This window comes from Anomalospiza imberbis, chromosome 2 (genome assembly GCF_031753505.1).
Source record: "Anomalospiza imberbis isolate Cuckoo-Finch-1a 21T00152 chromosome 2, ASM3175350v1, whole genome shotgun sequence".
NCBI classification, from domain to species: Eukaryota; Metazoa; Chordata; class Aves; order Passeriformes; family Viduidae; genus Anomalospiza; species Anomalospiza imberbis.
The window spans coordinates 449655-468041 of record NC_089682.1 but is presented as its reverse complement, the minus strand read 5'-3'; the positions used below and the strand labels follow the sequence as shown (position 1 = coordinate 468041).

Sequence of the window (18387 nt, the reverse complement as noted above, 5' to 3'; positions counted from 1 at the left end):
GCAGGAGGAATGTGTAGGGATGGCTGAAGGGAGTGGCAGCTTCTTTCATGGGACTCTGAAATCTCTCCTGCCTTTTTAATTCTGGATTTCAGAGCAACAAAACTGTGTCTCTGGGAGTGAGTAGGAGGGAGTTGGACCCTGCCATCCCCGTCCTGCAGTGCTGTTTTGTGTTGGTTATTTAAAGCAGTGGGGCCTGCTGTGTCAGCCTGCCCATATAGACAGGGAGGAACTCCAGGGAACTGGCTGATCTTTTAGGTCCTTCCCTGTTGGAATCCTGGATGCTGAGAATTTTAAACTTCAGCATCCAGGATTCCAACACTTCCCAAATGAAGCTCTGAGCAGTTCTCAGTGCTCTGAACCAGGGCAGCACCTTGGCAGGCAGGGTTTGACTGTGGTGAGCAGTCCTGGGCAAACCTCCCAGGGGTGTGAAGGGTGCTTTTGTTCTTGTTCTGCTGCTCGGGATCTCCATGGCCCCACAGTGTGTTGGCAGTGTTCGGTGGAGACCAACCTTTGCAGTGTGTGTTTTGGTTTGCCTGTGTAGCAGTTTATAGGAGGAATGGAGCTGGATTCCAAGGAGTTCATGCACACCTGCAGTTTTTCAGTTTAATCCTGGCTTTGTGTGCTAACCAAGCATGGGATGGGGTCAGCATCTGCAGTAGAATTGAGCTCATGGTAGATTTGGGGTGGCCTTGTTCCAGCTACAGCTGTGCCCTTGAACTGTGCAGATCTGAGTTCCCACCTGCTCTGTGCTGAGGGTCAGAGAAATGTGTGTGGTATAAACAGGATGAAATGAGGTTTGTTCCATCCAGGCACCCAAAAAACCTCAGCACGTTTTACTCCGTTGCCAGATAGAACAGCATCATGTCAGCTCTGTCTTCCTGGGAAACTCGGAAGTTTGTAGCAAACTGAAAAGCTGAAGAAGGCAGACCAACATTTTTCTGTGCTGCTTTAATGCTTTATTTATAACTAAAATGTGTTTATTGCCAGTGAAGTCCCTTCTTGCTGATTGTCAGTTTAACCTGTGCTGCTGCAAACAGTGAGAAATTTGACTTTGCCAGGGCTCTTGAACCCTGTGAGGCTTATTTATTTAAATACATGGCTTTAATTTCATCTCTAACGAGCTGCTCGTTCTGTTTTGAAGGTTTTGGTGCCAACACTGCTGGAAATAGCTTGTTTGGAAATAAGCCTGCAACTGGGACTCTGGGCACTGGACTTGGAACAGGGTTTGGAACAGGTAAGCAGTTTCCCAGCTCATTTCTGGGCAGCTCCAGCCCTCAGGCTGCAGTGCTGGTCCAGCCTGGGCAAGCTGAATTAGGAAAGGCTGGGTGGGCATGGTTCAGCTTCAAGCCAAGATGGCTCAGGACAGCTCCAAGGGGGGCTTCTTAGCACAGTGCCAAGTGGCCTGACAGAAACTGGGCAGCAGTGGTGGAACTGGTGAGGTGCTCTGTGCTCAGAGCCTCTGCTGCCTGCAGCATCCATGGGCATGGAGAGTGTTTCCTGCAGTCCAGTAGGGAGCTGACTCTTTGCTGTGCCTGTAAGCTTGTCAGAGTCCTGTAGTAACTGACAGTCACCTCTGTGTCGCAGCTCTGGGGGCAGGACAGACGTCCTTGTTTGGAAACACCCAGCCAAAGCTGGGGGGAACGCTGGGGACGGGAGCGTTCGGAGCCCCAGGATTCAACACATCCACTGCTACCCTGGGCTTCGGGGCCCCTCAGCCTGCTGTAGGTGAGTGTCCATGAGCCTGCTGCTTGCTGCCTTGTTCCCATGTGCCTGAACACAGGAGCACACCCCTGCCAAAGGGTTTGGAAGGACAAAACATCTCCTCGGGGCCACTTCTGTTCTCACTCACAGTGCAGACTGTGTTAATGACCCTTGTTTTGCTAGTTATATGTATATTTGTAAAGGAATTCCAAGTTGCTTTACGTGCCCAATAATTGCACCTATTTTAGAGCATTGTCTTGAAGATTAGTAACATTTCCCAAGTTGAATTAGGGGCAGCAAGAATAGATGTGCACAAAGAAAATTAAGGGAAGCGCAACGTTGGATTTTTCAGTACTTACAGATAGGAGAGGCCTAGAGGGCCTTTATTAACAGGAATGCTGTGCCTTTGGGACAAAACTAAGACCCAGAGGTCTCCAGCTCTCCTGACTTCCTGCAGACCCTGACAGTAAGCTGTTGTCCTGAGAGTGGTTTTGTTGTTCTTTGGGAATGCTCACGTGCCACCCTGGTTTTGTTGGAATTATAACTAAGCTCCTTTTGGTGACTTGAACGTTTCATGGGGTGAAGTCTTAGAACATTTTAATAGGAATTAAAATGAAATGCTTTAAGACAGAGAGACTAGATTTAGAATCCATTACAGAGGGGACTCTAGAGCTGTATGGTTGCAGTAGCAGTAATGTCAAAATTCTGCATGAAATATTTGCCCTGCACACGCTTCCAGAAACCACCAGGACTAAATATCCTGGCACTGCTCTGTAGCACTTTGTGCCCTCAGCTTTTCACCCGTGAGAACTCGGTGAATATGGTTGCACGTTCTGATGGAGGAAGGAGGTGCTCTGGGAGCTGCTGTGTTTCTCCCTGCCCTCGTTCTGTGCCCAGAGCTCTAAAACTGAAATGCTGCTCCTTTTGTAGCTCTGACAGACCCCAACGCCTCTGCAGCCCAGCAAGCTGTCCTCCAGCAGCACCTCAACAGCCTGACCTACTCACCCTTTGGGGACTCCCCGCTCTTCAGAAACCCCATGTCAGACCCGAAGAAGAAGGAAGAGGTAAGTGCCCATCAGCACGGAACTCATTTTATGGGTGACAGTTGGAATTACTTTGGTCTGTGTGCAGTCCTCACTTCAGTGCACACTGAGCAGCCAAGTAACTTGCTCTCTGTGCTCTCCCAGTGGTGCAGTGGCTTTTTACCCTCCAGGACACAGAGGGCTTCATTTTATTCCAGTGGAAAGTTCCCTGCCCATGGCTGGGGGGTTGGAAGTGCATGATCTTTAAAGTACTTTCCAGCCCAAACCATTCCACGATTTCCTGCTTTTGCCTGCATCACGACCTTGGCTATGGAGTTCCTGTGCTCCTTGCTGCTGATTGGGAATAAAGATGGATCGTTGTTAATGCTTGGAAAATAATTGTAGTGCTTTGCTTAGGACATCCCTAGGAGTCTCTGATAAACCTTTCCCTGTTGCTTTGTTCAAAAGATGGTAAAACAAACACTTGGCAGGTTTTTGAGGTGATAGGGGAGGTTCTGGGTGTCTGCTGCCCCTGGGCAGATTCCAGGGGCTAGAGGTGAGTCCTGCCTGGCAGCTGGAGCCCGGGGTGCCCGTGGATCCAGGCTGATGGCTGGGGCTGTGCGTGGAGCCCTCTAACCTGGGTGCAATTATTGCTTCCCTTTACTTACCGCCCCCTTTGCCTTTCAGGGCCCTGGGCTGGAGCACCCTAAAGCTCTGTCCCCGTGCCCGAGATTTCCAACTGTCCATCTTTCTGTTCCAGAGGCTGAAGCCAACCAACCCAGCAGCCCAGAAGGCCCTGACGACCCCCACCCACTACAAGCTGACCCCACGCCCCGCGACCAGAGTGCGGCCCAAGGCCCTGCAGTCAGCAGGCTCGGCCAAATCCCAGCTCTTTGATGGGCTGGATGATGATGAGCCCTCCCTGTCCAATGGAGCCTTCATGCCAAAGTGAGCTTCTCTTTTGTCTCTGTGTGAGAATCTTCTGGAAACTCCTGGGTATTACCCCAAATCTCATGATTTTGTGCCCTGGTTCAGATTGGAAGAACAGTAACAAGTCGTCTGTAAGACTTCACTGGAACTGTTTTTTGTAGAGGAGGGGAAAAGGTTCAGCTTAGACTCTTAAGGCCAAATAAGCTGTAAAATGGGGTCAGCCCGTGATGGGAGCAAAGCTCCTATAAAGTCATTGAGGAATTCTTGCAAGGAAAGCTTGCACAGGGTGATACTTCCTGCTCCTGAACTGGGAGTGTCAACAATACTAGGTTTGCTCATGCCCTAAGTATGGAGGCAGATTTCTGGTGGTTTTATGCCAGCCCTGGTTCTGTTTCAGATCCACAGATCTTTCCATGAGAAATAAATCACGGATCTGCCTAAGTGAAGTTTTGGGTTCAGTTTTTAGGTACATCAGTGGTAGTCAGATAGAAAAGGGTTTTGGAAAGGTTTGGAGGTGACCCTGCTGTAAAATGAACCTGCACCTGTGGGCCAGACCTTCTGTGCTTCTAGCAAAGCTGATTTAGGAAACAGAGAGCACTGTGGTTTGCTGAACTTGGGCTTTGAGCCTTTCACTGACTTGTTCTTTTTACACCTCTATATAAACCAGGGCCTTGAGTGGAATTCCCATAACAATTTTAGGATCTTTTACAGGAGACTTGATATGTCCTGGGTGTGGGAACAGGTCTTAGAGCTGGTTCCTGGTCCTTGGAGCATCTGAATTAAGTATGAAATATACATGTATGCAGTGGATAGATCCAAATTTCCCTTCCTTGGTGTGTTGTGTTTTTAGGAAGAGCATCAAGAAGCTGGTTCTGAAGAACCTCAGCAGCAGCAACCTGTTCTCTCCTGTGAGCCGAGAGAACGAGGACCTGGCGTCGCCGTCGGAGTACCCGGAGAATGGGGACAGGTGAGCGAGTCACCCTGCAGGGCTTTGTCCTCAGAAATGCAGACTGGTTCTGCCTGTCCCTAAATTACTGCTCTGCAGCAGCCCCTTCTTCTCAGGGATGTCACTTCACTGTTCGTTGACAGCAGTTGACCTGCTGGGAGATGCATTCCCTCCTGCACTAATCACGTGTTCGTCCTGTGTGGGCACTGCCAGCTCACCCCACCCAAAATCTGGGTCAGAGAGCAGGGGCTTATGTTCTGGACGAGTCTCTCTTCCTTCCCTGTAGCAAGAAACCAGGATATTCCTTGGGAGAAGTGCTAAACCTGACTCTGAGGGGAGAAGAACCTCTGCTGATCAGTCCTCAGTGATGTGGGGATTGCAAGGGAGCTCCATTGATCCTCCTGTCTCATATTTCTATTTTCTATACGTGTGTTTTGTACAGATTACAGTGAGGAACCTCTAAGGCTGCATCTTTCCCCCACAAAAGCCAGAATTCCAACCTCCTCTAAAAAACCTGTGGCCATATTTCAGTTGAACTTTGATTTTTGAATTGGTTTTCTTTTAATCAGAGTCTGGAAAAAACCTGCCCAGTTCACCATGTTGATTTTATTGAAAGCTATTAAATAAGAGCTGCTGTGGCAGTGAGGTCACCCAGGCCCTGTGGGCTGTGGGGTTGCTGTTACACCCCCTTTTGAGGTTTCTCTCCAGCCTGAGCTCCCTGTTCCACTCAGCTCTGCACAGGGCTCGTGCCTTAGTCCCCAGAATGTGGGGACTGTCCCAGTCTCACCACTGTCCTTGCTGTAGTGGGAGCCTCAGTGGCAGAGGCGGTCAGGCAGGAGCAGAGGGATGGGGAATAATCACTGACGCTGCAGTTGGTGTGGTCCTGTTTGCTCTTTGGGTGGAAAGAGCAGAATTTTAATCATAGAATCACAGAGTCTCCTGAGCAGGGAGGGACTCACAGGGATCACCCAAGTCCAGCCCCTGGCCCTGCACAGGAATGTTGGCATAAGTCCCTTGGAACAAAATAATTCACATAGTCCTTCCTCTGCCCAGGTTCTTCCTGTCGGTGCCTCCCGAGGAGAACCACAGGCAGGATGGGGAGCGGGAGGAAGAGGAGGAGGCCCACGAGGTGACCAGGTTTTACACCAACCCCATTGCCAAGCCCATCCCGCAGAGCCTGGAGGGCAGCGGGCACAAACCCCACTCGAGTGTGGACGACACCATCGTGGCGCTGAACATGCGCGCGGCGCTGCGCAACGGCCTGGAGGGCAGCAGCGAGGACGCCTCCTTCCAGGAGGACTCCCTGCAGGAGGAGTGGGACAAGGAGATCGAGCCTGGGGCCCAGCTGCATCCTGCAGGTGAGGCTGGCAGGGACAGCACTGCATGCAGAGTTTTCTGCTTTTGACACCCTCAGATTTTGCTTTTTTCCCCCACCTTCTTCCACCAGAATCCAAACCTTGCTTTTCTTACCTAGTGCAGAAATTTTATCTGCTGAGTCAATGAGCATTTAAATTTTATCCCCCAATTTTATATCACGTGTGTTGGAGTTTTTTAAACTTGAGAAGGTAAAGGGAAAAGATTTGTTAATCCTTATGGGTAATACTTCTGTGGCATGTAATGAAACTGGCAGGTGATGTGTGCAAAAGAAACGTGTCTAGACGTTTTGTAGATGGAGAATGCTTTTGGAAAATAGGAAGATCATTAGACAAATGAACAGATGAAGAAGAATTAGAGCCTGTTAGATGTAGAAGAAGCTGCAGTTTGGTCAGCAGTGCCTGAGACCCCAGGCTACTAAAGCTGGGAGAGTGTTTCCTTCAGGTGTTGATGCATTTGCAATTTTTCTTCTCCCTGCGCACCTTCTTCCCTTCCTGTTAGCACACCTGCTGCTCTCTGGCAGGTGCCTGGGCAGAACCTGCCAGAGCAGTTAGTTTAAATGTGCTCTGGAGGCTGTGGAATGAAGGTGTTGTGGTATCTCTTGGCTTTGGGTGCCCTGATTCTCAGTTCCTCTGAGGCTTCCAGCTGTTCAGGCTGGTAAAAGAAATGGGGTAACAGTCTGGGAATGTTGATACATTGCTGCCAGCCCTGTTCTCAGGGAATGTTGTGCTGCAGGGATTGTCCTGACACGAGCTGGCTACTACACCATCCCGACCCTGGAGGAGCTGGCCCGGCTGACCAACGACAGGAAAGAATGTATCGTGACAGACTTCACCATCGGCCGCACGGGTGAGACCCCCGGCCTTCCTGGGCCTTCACCCTGATCCAGGGATCCTGAAGCTGCAGGACCTGAGTTCCAAACCCTCAGTCTGACTGTCACCACTGCCCTTGCTTTGGGAGCAGTTTGCATCAAACTTTTATAGGAATTTAGGATGAAATAAATCCCAGTATCACAGACTGATTTGGTTTGGGAAGGGCATTAAAGCTCATCCCATTCCATGCACAGGGACACCTTTCACTGTCCCAGGCTGCTCCAAACCCTATCCAGCCTGGCCTTGGACATTTCCAGGGATCCAGGGGCAGCCACAGCTGCTCTGGGGCCTGCCCACCCTGCCAGGGAACAATTCCCAGTATCCCATCCAGCCCTACCCTCTGGCAGTGGGAGCCATTCCCTGGCTCCTGTCCCTCCAGGCCTTGTCCCCAGTCCCTCTGCAGCTCTCCTGGAGCCCCTCCAGGCCCTGGCAGGGGCTCTGAGCTCTCCCTGGAGCCTTCTCCTTCTCCAGGTTGAACATTCCCAGCTCTCCCAGCCATTTTGATATCGGTGTCAAAGTTGATAGTGCTCCTCCAGAGCTTTCTCGGGGGGAAGGATGTGTCACTTTGCTGGGAGACAGGACTGGGCGGGGTGGGGACAGGAGGAGCACAGCAGGAACGTGGGCTCTCTGGCACATGACTTTTCACAGACAATTTCATTGTGACCTTTTGGGTTGTTTTGCAGGTTATGGATCGATTTTCTTTGAAGGAGAAGTAAATCTAACAAACTTAAACCTGGACGAGATTGTACATATCCGGAGAAAAGAAGTTATTGTTTACCCTGACGACGAGAAAAAACCGCCCATTGGGGAAGGGTTAAATAGGTAAGTGTTGGATAAGGATGATTTTTAGAATCCTGAGAGTCTGCTGTGCTTGCAGGCTGCAACCAAGAGACAAATCCAAATGGTGCATTCGGTTGACAGTGTCAATGAGTTGCTTCCAGGTTTCTGAAGCACCAGTTGGGTTTAAAAGCCGATAGGAGTTTCCTGGCCGGGGCTGTGCTCTGCTCCCCTGCCCAGGTTGCCCAGCCCCTCTTCTGTGAGCCTGTTGTCCTGTTGCAGGCGAGCCGAGGTGACCCTGGACGGGGTGTGGCCCACGGACAAGACGTCGCGGTGCCTGATCAAGAGCCCTGAGCGGCTGGCGGAGATGGACTACGAGGGCCGGCTGGAGGCCGTGTCCCGCAAGCAGGGCGCGCGCTTCAAGGAGTACCGCCCCGAGACCGGCTCCTGGGTCTTCAAGGTGAGCACTGCCCTGGGCTGCAGGCTCCTCGGCACTCCCAGCTGTCACCATCCGCTGGGACGAGCGGGTGTCGGGATGGTTCGTTAACCCATCCCAAAAGTGCAAAGGGCAGAGGGCTATCAGCTTAATCACAACCAGTGCACCTCTGTTATAGAGTGCCAACAGCAAATGCGATAGAGGGGACAGAAAGGAAATAAAGGATAGAAAGAAAAAGAGGGGAAGGGGATCATAGCTACCACTGTTGAGACGAGTTCCGCGACAGTCCAGCCACATGGATTCGCCGTCGTCCGTGGGGCTGCACCAGAGTCATCTCAGAAAGTTACAGTTGATACAGTCCTTAGCCAAAGCGAGTGGCACCTGGCCAGAAGGTGGGCGAGGTTGATGGGCCATGGTGAAGAGCCCCTTGGTCTGTGGAGCGGGTGCTGGCATGCAGGGACGAGCCACCGCTGGTCACAGCCTGCAGGAATGCAGCGTTCTGTAGGAGCACAGTGAGTGCACCTGCTGACAGTCACTGGGCAAACAACCACCTCGGCCAGGCCAGAGCTCCTGTCAGGGTCTGTAGGGTCCTTGCGACAGTCATGAGGCAAATGAAGGAAACTTCAGACTGTGTCTCACACCAGCTCAAGGCGTTTCTGACTTTGGACAGCTGTCTCAAGTCCCTCGGCTCTGGTGAGAACTGTCCTCGCCAAAGCAGCTCCTCATTCCTGGCAGTGTTCAGGGCTGGGTGGGATGGGGCTTGGAGCAACCTGGACTAATGGAAGGTGCCCCTGCCCATGGAATGAATGAGCTTTAAGGTCCATCCCAGTCCAAACCAGTCTGTGCTTCTGTGGTGAAAACTGTGGCCCCAGACCTGCCTAGAGGAGGTGGCTTTGGTCTGTAGAGAGGCTGAATTTGTTGCAGGTGTCCCAAGAGTTGTGTGTTAGGACACGTGTATAGGGCACAGTTACGCCTGCCCAGTGTTCAGGCCTTCCAGAAATTTCACTTCCAAGCTGTGACATGTTTGTCCTTCTCGTTAACACAGGTAGCACACTTTTCCAAGTATGGCTTGCAAGATTCTGATGAGGAAGAGGAAGATCATCCTTTAAAAGTGGACACCAAGAAGTTAAAGACCACACCTGTGCCACCCCCAGGGCACCTGCCACCCCAGCAGATGGCCCTGAACGGCAAACCAGCGCCCCCGGCTCAGGTAGAAGGAGAGCAGTGACTAAAGGGGGTTGATGACATGGAATTTGGAGAATAGCTGGTGCCTGGGAAGGGGGTGGTTGGAGTAACGTGCAATCTGGAGAGTGAAGCCTTACAGAAACTCTTCTGAGCTCTGCCTGAGTGGCTGCGTGTTGTTTTCCTTTGAGACACTTGACATTTCAGACTAAGGATGGGGCGGGAAGGCTTTCAATCCTTGTTTCTTGTTTGAATTCTAGTCTGAGTTTGGCAGATTTGCACCTCTTCTGGAAGAACCCTTGTTTTTGTGACTATTAAATGCACGCCCGTAATGCCACCGCCGTGTGCTGCCTGCCTGGACAGTGATGCTGTGCACTCAGTTGCCTTTACCACCATTAGTGTGCAAGACTGTCTGCTTTTCCTTTTAAGAATGTGCTCTATTTTTATTAAAATAATACTTTTTGTAAGGCTGGCTATATGCTGGCTTCGTAAACATATCTGTGTTGGATGTGACTGCTTTAAACCTTTGCAAAACATCCTTAGTGCTGGGCCCATCTTACACAGGAATGTTTGATCCACAGGCAGTGTTTGATCCAGTTCACTGGGAATACCAGGAGCCCGGGTGGGCACGAGGCCAATGGCCCCTGCCCCTGGGCTGTCCCAGCCATGGTGTGGCCACAGACCCAGGGCAGGGATTGTCCCCCAGGACAGGGATTGTCCCCCAGGGCAGGGATTGTCCCCTGTGCTGGGCACTGTGTGACACCTCGAGGGCTGTGTCCAGTTCTAGGCAAGAGAGACCTGGAGGGGTGAAGAGGGTCCCACAGGGAGCCAGCTGGAGTAATGACACTCAAACCAATATGGCTAGATGTCATCCTCCCTTTATTGTCTGATTTTTCCATGTTTTATACCTTTATCACCTTACATAATACAATAGCTAATTAACATTCATTGGTTAACAGAATATAATTCTATCTACAAGTCACTTATTGATTGGCTGTTATACTACAAGCATCTGATCAGGTTATAGTACGTGACAGTTTTCATATACTACTCAGTGTCCAGCATTGATTGTTGTGTTTGTACAAAGCTTATTGCCTTTCCAAGGACGTCCTAAATACTTTAAAGTAACTAAAGTAACTCTGTAATCTTCAGGCCAGGGTTGTCCAGTTCCTGCAGAGGAATAGCATCAAGGATAGCATGTCGTTGTTCCATGAGAAATTCCTCTGCAGAGGGGCTGGAGCATGTCCAGGGCAGGGAACAGAGCTGGGAAGGGGCTGGAGCACCAGGAGGGGCTGAGGGAGCTGGGAAGGGGCTGAGCCTGGAGAAAAGGAGGCTCAGGGGGGACCCTGCGGCTCTGCACAACTCCTGAAAGGAGGGTGGAGCAGGAAATGGCCTCAAGTTGTGCCAAGGGAGATTTAGGTTGGATATTGGGAAAATTTCTTCCAGAAAAGGGCTGTCCAGCCCTGGCACAGGTTGCCCAGGGCAGTGGTGAAGTCACCTCCCTGAGGGATTCCACAGCCTGTGGATGTGGCACTTGGCACGGAGTCAGCGGTGGCCCTGGCAGCGCTGGGGCACGGTTGGACTTGCTGGGCTCAGAGGCTTTTCCTACCTCAGTAGTTGTGTGTTTCTAACATAGAACTTCTCCCTGCTGACCATTTGTGGGGCAGGAGAGCAGAGCTCTCCAGGCAGGTGGGTGGGGGCCTCAGGACCCTGATCCCTGTACAGCAATTCCAGAAGCACCATCTGCTCCCTGGGCAGAACACCCTGCTGCTGGGGCAGGCTGGGGGCTGCCAGCTCTGCTGGATTCTGCATGGAGAATCCCAGAGCAGTGGCCAGCTGCTGCTCCAGCTCTCACAGCTCCTCAGCTAATTATTTAACACCCACTCATCCATCCCTCTGCTGGAGTAGATCCTTAATTGTTTGCATTTTGAGCTGCACATGTGGCTGCCCAATAGCATCACTTCAGCTCCCCTCCCTGCTTCATGTTCAGACTGGGGGGACCAAGCTGAGGTTTTAAACACTCAGGAATACTGGGAATGTCACTGATACTTTCAAATGTTCTTGCACAATCCAGAGTACTTAGCAAAAACTCCTCCAGGTTAATTAACCTCCCTGACTTGCATACATTAACTTAGGTTTTAATTTCTGAAATTAGGAAAAACATCAGTTAGTTTCCCAAAACCCTAAGAAACATCATGGCATTGCTTAAAACTTCCCAAGACCTTGGTGTAGAACACATCCGGTAATACTACAATTTGGGCTGTAAGAAGCATTTAGTATCTAGACTTGTTTTTTGTTGTCTTCACTCACGAAGTTAAATATTAATGAATTTATTAATATTGCAAGGGAGCTTGCTGCATTAAAGCCCAATGAAGGGAGCAGTGCAACTTGTGTGTTTGTAACCATATTTTGACTTGGAAATCTGTTCCACACATGGGGCCAGGCTCAGATTCTGCATCTACCACTCAGTTCCATCCTTACAGATGCTCCAGGTGATTTTATCTCAGCTGAGAACCTTCACCCCATCCTGGCTGGGTCTGCAGAGCTAAGCACAGCCTTGTGAGTGTGCTCCTTAATTCCTGAGCAGGATTCCCAGGATGCTCCCTGCCTAGGTTTCCTCACTCCTGTTTTTGCATCACTTCAGTGCTCTGTACTGTGTTTTTTCTGGGAAGCAGGAAGCATGAGGCTTTCACAGGACACAAAGCTGAGCCATGGGATGGTTAAACTGGAACCAAACCAGTACAAGGGAGCTCAGGTTTCACAGAGCAAGCTGGGCAAAAGTACAGCCCATGTGAGCAGTTAGCCATGGAATCATGGAAGGGTTTGGGTTAGAGAGACCTCAAATCCCACCCAGTGCCACCCCTGCCGTGGCAGGGACACCTCCCACTGTGCCAGGCTGCTCCCAGCCCCAGTGTCCAGCCTGGCCTTGGGCACTGCCAGGGATCCAGGGGCAGCCCCAGCTGCTCTGGGCACCCTGTGCCAGGGCCTGCCCAGCCTGCCCTGGCTCTGGGCACCCTGTGCCAGGGCCTGCCCAGCCTGCCAGTAACCATGTGAAATGCAGATCTTTGTGGAATGTAGGCTCTGTGATTGGAGTTGGTACCACATGGGATGGATCTGGGAGGAGGGGAGGGAGGCAGGACACACAGAGCTCTCCCTTCGCTGGGCATGTGAGAACTGCAATGCTGAAGAACAGTTTCCTAAACTGAAGGGCAGAACTGGGAAAACTCCAGGAGGGCACGGCTGCTCTGGGACTGCGCCTTCCCTGGCATGGCACACCCTGAAGGTTCTGTGTGTCCATCCCTGACCTTGGTGTGCAGCCCTGGTGGAGCCAGGAGCGCTCGGCAGTGCCCACAGGTGCTGGTGGGAGCCGTGGCTGTCCTGGCTGAGCTGTGCTCTGTGGGTGTGACCTGGCCTCTGTATCCGCAGCCCCTGGAGCTGGAGCAGCTGGGCAGGGTGGTGGAGCTGGACAGTGACATGGCAGACGTCACCCAGGAGCCAGCCCAGGAGCCCTTGGCAGAGGACGCCCTGGCCGAGGAGCAGGAGGCAGTGCCAGCGTCCACACACATCGCATCCACCCAGGGCATCAACCCCTACGTCCTGCAGGTCAGTGTCCTGCCCCTGCTCCTCTCCAGGAAATGAGTGGAGCACTTGGCCAGGATGCATTTGCCTCCCCGAGGGTGTTCACACGCCAGCCTGTAATGATCAGTGCATCCCATGGAGTGGGATTGAGCTCACACACCACATCTCTGTTCTGGGATAAGCCCCACATGTGGAGGGCTCAGTGCTAACATGGAACACCTTAAAGCCAGAGCTCAGTTTCCAGAACTCTGGCCTGTGGGCACTGGGATAAGCTGAACTGATACCAGAGCAGCTGCCTTGGGCCGCTTTTGCCTTGGCAGAAAAAAAAAAAAAGGTTTTGGGGGAACTGGTCTTTATTTGGGGCTTGGTGTTGATGCTTTTATTTCACAGTAGCACAGAAGATTTGGGTTGGGAAAAACCATGAAGCCCATCTCATCCCACCCCTGCCATGGCAGGGACACCTCCCACTGTGCCAGGCTGCTCCCAGCCCCAGTGTCCAGCCTGGCCTTGGGCACTGCCAGGGATCCAGGGGCAGCCCCAGCTGCTCTGGGCACCCTGTGCCAGGGCCTGCCCACCCTCACAGGGAACAATTCCTGATTCCCAATCTCCCATCCAGCCCTGCCCTCTGGCAGCGGGAGCCATTCCCTGTGTCTGGTCCCTCCAGCCCTTTGTAATTTTTGTGGAAGGACAGAACCTTGAACACTTTTGGGCTTGTACCTGTAATGACAAATAGACCAGAAGTTATTCCTTAAGCTGACAAACAGCAGGCAGAGCTAAGATCTAAAAAATCAGGATCACTGTGGGATGTCACCCCCATGCCAGCAAGTCCTGTGCACTGATTTAACAAGTAGTTGTAAAACCCCATCCATCAGGCAACAAGCCTGAGCTGTGCCTCCAGTGTTCCTTGGAATGTTTGCAGCATGGCTGTGTTGTTTGGTCATGTGCTGCATGTAGGAGTTTTTTTGGGTGGGAAGAGCTATTCTGATGAGCTTATTGAGCTGCTGCTGTGGGAGGGATTGCTGATGTTCTGGCTTGGCTTCCCACATCCTCAGATCATGAAAGCTTCCTTGCTTGCTGATGATGACGACCTGGATTTGATCCTGGATTATCCGGGGAAGCAACCTGTCAAGATGGATGCTTCCCAAGAGATCTGCTCCCCAAGGCTTCCCATTTCAAAATCACAAGGACAGAAAAGACACTCAGGTATGGTGAGAAACCACAGATTGTGTGAAGAAAGGTGAATTTTAACATGAACAGGGAAATCCTGGCATCTGCAGCAGTTCCTTCCTGCCACTCCTTCCTCCTCTCTTCATTCCCTGCTCCAGCACGAGCCCTGCCCTGATACTCCAGCACCTCGAGCACCTCCTCACCTCCTCTGAAGCTTGCACTGATCTTTTAACTTCTTTTTTTCTTTTCATGGTTTTTTTTTTCTGCTTGTGTGGGTTTTTTTCTCCTTCTAAGATCTCCCAGAGGCACCAACTTTGCGGCTTGGTTTGGAGGTGGCCTTTGGTGGGTCTGCTGTGGGCACCAGCTGTGCCCTGCACAGGGCAGCCCCTACCAGCTTCCCCCACTGCCCAAACCGTGCCCCTTGCACTCAGTGCACCCACTAAGTGGTGCTTTCCATAGGGATATTGAGGAATACTTCTGGGAGCAAGCAGGAAGGTGCTCCCTGGTGGAGGAAACCCATTCATTCAGATCTGTTAATCAATTCAAAGCCCACGTGGCTGGCAGGGACAGCCCTGAGGTGTGTGTGGGGCCAGCGTGAGCCCTGCTGATCCGTGTGCCACCCCACTGCTGTTCTGATGTCCTGATTCCGACATTAAATCAGGGACTCCTTTGGGAATGGCCCAGTTTGGGGTGGGGCTGTGCCTTTCCCCTTCCTGGGAGCACCCCATGTGTTCCTGTGGGCAGTGCTGGAGGGTCAGTGGGACTCAGCACTGCACACAGTCACGCTCAGCTCCGTGTTCCCATCACACCATCCAGACATTTGCCGCTGGCTGTTCTGGGAATTCCTGAAATCCTTTCAAAGCCCAGAAATGCCCTCTGAAATACAGGTGCCCTTCCACTGACACATTCTTCCTGCTTCTCCCCGTCAGCTGCTGGGCTGCTGCAATCCAAGTTTGCCAGCGTCCTTTTCCAAGCACCGGCTGCTGCTGTGGCAGATGCCAAGGGCCCGAGGACTTTGGGCAGTCCCCCCTCTGCTGCGCCGTGGTCGGTGGCGTCTCCGCTGGCCTCGGCGTTTGCCGTGCCCGCGGCGGTGCCCGAGGTGCAGGTGAAGACGGTGGGGGCGCGCAGGCAGCGCGGGCTCGTCCCTCTGGAGAGGTCCATCACCTACGGAAAAGGGAAGCTCCTGATGGACATGGGACTCTTCGTGGGCCGCTCCTTCCGTGTTGGCTGGGGACCCAACTGGACGCTGGCCAATTGTGGAGATCAGTTGAGTGGCTCGAGTGAAGCGGAAGATGCTCAGGTTGAGCCCGTGGAATACGGATTCCTGCCGACTCCTGTGGCTCCCAAATCGTGAGTAGTGCTTTCCTTCAGTGGATGTGACATTCTCGGCCTTCGTGGCTGGCAGAATCCTGGTTGCAGGTCGCTGTTCCTTCTGACATGCAGGAGTGGTGTTAGCCATGGAGATCTCCTTCATGGCCCTCTCCACAAAAACGTCTCTGTCAAATCCTGGAATAGCATACTAAGAGGATTTGGTTTTTCTTTTTTATCAAACAAATAGCACTGTCACCCAGCACAAGGTTAAAGAGAAGGTTCAAAGTTGTTGTCCAGAAAGCTTCCAATCTCTTGGTTCTGCCTGAGGATATCTGCCCTACCTGAGGAAGTTCTAGTTCAGCTTCTCGTTTCCCAGACACCTTCATACTGCCTGTGCATCCAGCAGCACATGGGCCTTTAGGGTCTCCTGAGCTGAGCTGGACTGGAATATAGCCCAGTCCCACCATGTCAGTGCTCCAGAAAGCTTGTCTGGATGTTCTCCAGCATATGTGAAGTGCTGAGGAATGAGCTGGGGTGAAGGTGTACTTGCTGCCTCTGCAGAGTTCAGTGAGTCCCAGTTTATTCACCAAATCACAGAAGGTTTGGGTTCAGAGACTGAAATACTGTCTTGTTCCAACCCCCTGCTGTGCCCAGGGACACTTTCCACTACCCCAGGCTGTTCAGGGTCCCAAAGCCTGGCTCCAAATCCCAAACTCACCAGAATCTTCATGCCTTGGGTCATGTTTTACTATTGTGTTAATTAGGACAAGTTGCAGCATGAGCTGCTCCACCTGCATGGAGAACATGCAGAACTTTTGCTACCTGATCTATCTCCTCTTTTCCTCCAGACTCACAGAATCCCCTTTCAAAGTTCATGTGGAAAAGTTGAGCTTGGAACAATGGAAGATGGACAGAGACAAGGAGCTGTATCTCACCCCTCTGGAGATAAAGCTGAAGCACAGCACTGTTCATATGGATGAGCCCTGTCCTCTCCTGGCCCCCAACCCCGGAGTCTCTGCTATCCATGACTATGCTGACTGGGCCAGGAAAGCATCCGAGGATCCCACTGTGGCAGAGAGTGAGTACAGAATGATCCTTCTCACAGAATGGTTTAGGTTGGAACAGCCCTCCCAGCCCATGCAGTCCCAGCTGTGCCCCATGCCCACCTTGTCCCCAGCCCAGAGCTCTGAGTGCCACCTCCAGGGGACACCTGCAGGGGTGGGCACTCCAAAGCTCCCTGGGCAGCTCCACAGTGGGGGACAGTGAGCCCTCCAGGGTGGGGACAGTGAGCCTCCAGGGTTATCCTCACATGAGCCCCTCTGAGTTCTGTGCTTCCACTCCTGACGCTGGGTGTGTGTCCCCACAGCCATTGTGAAGCACTGGTGCTTGGCCTGGACGTTATGTGAGGCCATCTGGGGCAAGCTGAAGGAGCTGGAGGCCAGCCTGGAGGAGCCCAGCGAGTACGTGCTGGCGCTGGAGCGGCGCAGGGCGTTCTCGCGGTGGCTGTCAGAGACGGCGGCCGGACGCATCGAGGAGGAGGTGGCCCTGTCCCGGCACGGCAGCCACGTCGAGGCCGTGTTCAGCTGCCTCACGGGCAAGAGGATCGGCGAGGCCTGCAGGCTGGCACAGCAGGCAGGTGAGCACCCCAGGGTGCTGGGCACGGCCCCGAGGCTGCCAGAGCCCCAGGAGCCTTTGGACAGCGCTGCCAGGGATGCCCAGGCTGGGGTTGGTGGGGGTCTGGGCAGGGCAGGGCTGGCACTGGGGGGTCCCTGTGGGTCCCTGCAGCTCAGGGTATCCTGTGGTTCTGTAAGGTTCTTAAATCACAGCTTTTGTGTAGAGAAAGGACATGCACAAAGAGAGTTTAAACTTAGAGAGCTCATAGTCACTGGCTGCTCTGCATGTGGAATGTTCCCTTGTCAGTGACCACAAAGTCATGGAATGGGCTGGGTTGGAAGGGACTTTAAAGCACATCCAGTCCCACCCTCTGCCATGGGCAGGGACTCCCTCCATTATCCCAGGTAGCTCCAAGCCCCGTCTAACCTGGCCTTGCAGATTGGGTAGGGGCTGCTGCTGGACTTTGAATTTTTAATGAGTGATATTTTTAATTGAGCTTCTGTCCAGACATTTTATATTTGAGTTAAAAACATCTATTTTCAGAGCCTTATGGCAGGTTTTATCCCTGTCTTTTATACCAGGTGTTTATGGAGTGGTTTATTTTGTAAGAAACATTGGAGTGGTGGCCTCTCCATTCCTGGAAGTGTTCCATGCTCCAGTGGATGGGGCTTGGAGCAACTGACCTAGTGGAAGGTGTCCCTGCCCACGGCAAGGGCTGGAACGGGATGAGCTTTAGGATCCCTCCCAACCCAGAGCCTTGTGGGGCTCCGAGGTGTGCAGCTCCCCGGTGTCCCCGCAGGTGACCACCGGCTGGCGCTGCTGCTGTCGCAGCTGGCCGGGAGCCAGCCCGTGCGGGACCTGCTGACCCTGCAGCTGGTGGACTGGCACCGCCTGCACAGCGACCGCTTCATCCAGGAGGAGCGGCTGCGCCTCTTCGCCCTGCTCGCGGGCAAGCCGGTAAGCACGGCCCGGCCGGCGGCCGCCGGCAGGCTCCAGGGCAAGGAAGCACAAAGGGCCCTTGCATGCTAGCCACAGATGTTTCATTCGGCGGCCCGCTGAGATGTTCGGGGTCCAAAAGCCAGACTCGTGGGGAGCGTCCAGGCCCCTGTGCCTCGAGAGGCAGGGGCTGCACAGTAGCATGGGGGCAGCACAAAGATGAGGGCCAGTGGGGGAATAGGGAGGCAGTGGCTGAGGGACACAGGGAAAGGGAAGGGGCCAGTGGGGTCTGACAGCTTTTGAGGGAAGCTTCTTGTGTCTCCCTAGCCCAGGGAATGCCTCTCAGGGTCCCCACAACTCCCCCTTTTGATATTATTAAGAAAGCTTCTCTGAAGGATCAACTGAATCAACACAAAATGACAAAAAAGTGTAGGTCGTGGTGTGCCTGTTGGAAACTCCACTTAGAAACCATTAACTGCTAAGAAAAAGATGGTTACTTTAGGGAAACTTTCCTTTCTTGCCCTCCCAACCACCCCCGCT

At 52.7% G+C, this 18387-nt stretch overlaps 1 protein-coding gene across 7 annotated transcripts in view; it reads left to right on the top strand.

Moving 5' to 3' along the window:
* Positions 1-18387, top strand: part of NUP98 (nucleoporin 98 and 96 precursor) — a 36913-nt gene that overhangs the window by 11753 nt on the left and 6773 nt on the right. For all 7 annotated transcript variants that reach the window (XM_068179168.1, XM_068179186.1, XM_068179180.1 and 4 more), the window contains 16 exons: positions 1142-1234; positions 1585-1725; positions 2632-2765; positions 3484-3671; positions 4504-4620; positions 5653-5957; positions 6709-6822; positions 7529-7667; positions 7905-8082; positions 9104-9268; positions 12667-12843; positions 13872-14022; positions 14916-15336; positions 16146-16375; positions 16664-16933; positions 17711-17868. In XM_068179168.1, coding sequence (XP_068035269.1) covers positions 1142-1234; positions 1585-1725; positions 2632-2765; positions 3484-3671; positions 4504-4620; positions 5653-5957; positions 6709-6822; positions 7529-7667; positions 7905-8082; positions 9104-9268; positions 12667-12843; positions 13872-14022; positions 14916-15336; positions 16146-16375; positions 16664-16933; positions 17711-17868 — 2981 coding nt within the window. The remainder of the gene's footprint in view (positions 1-1141; positions 1235-1584; positions 1726-2631; positions 2766-3483; positions 3672-4503; positions 4621-5652; positions 5958-6708; positions 6823-7528; positions 7668-7904; positions 8083-9103; positions 9269-12666; positions 12844-13871; positions 14023-14915; positions 15337-16145; positions 16376-16663; positions 16934-17710; positions 17869-18387) is intronic.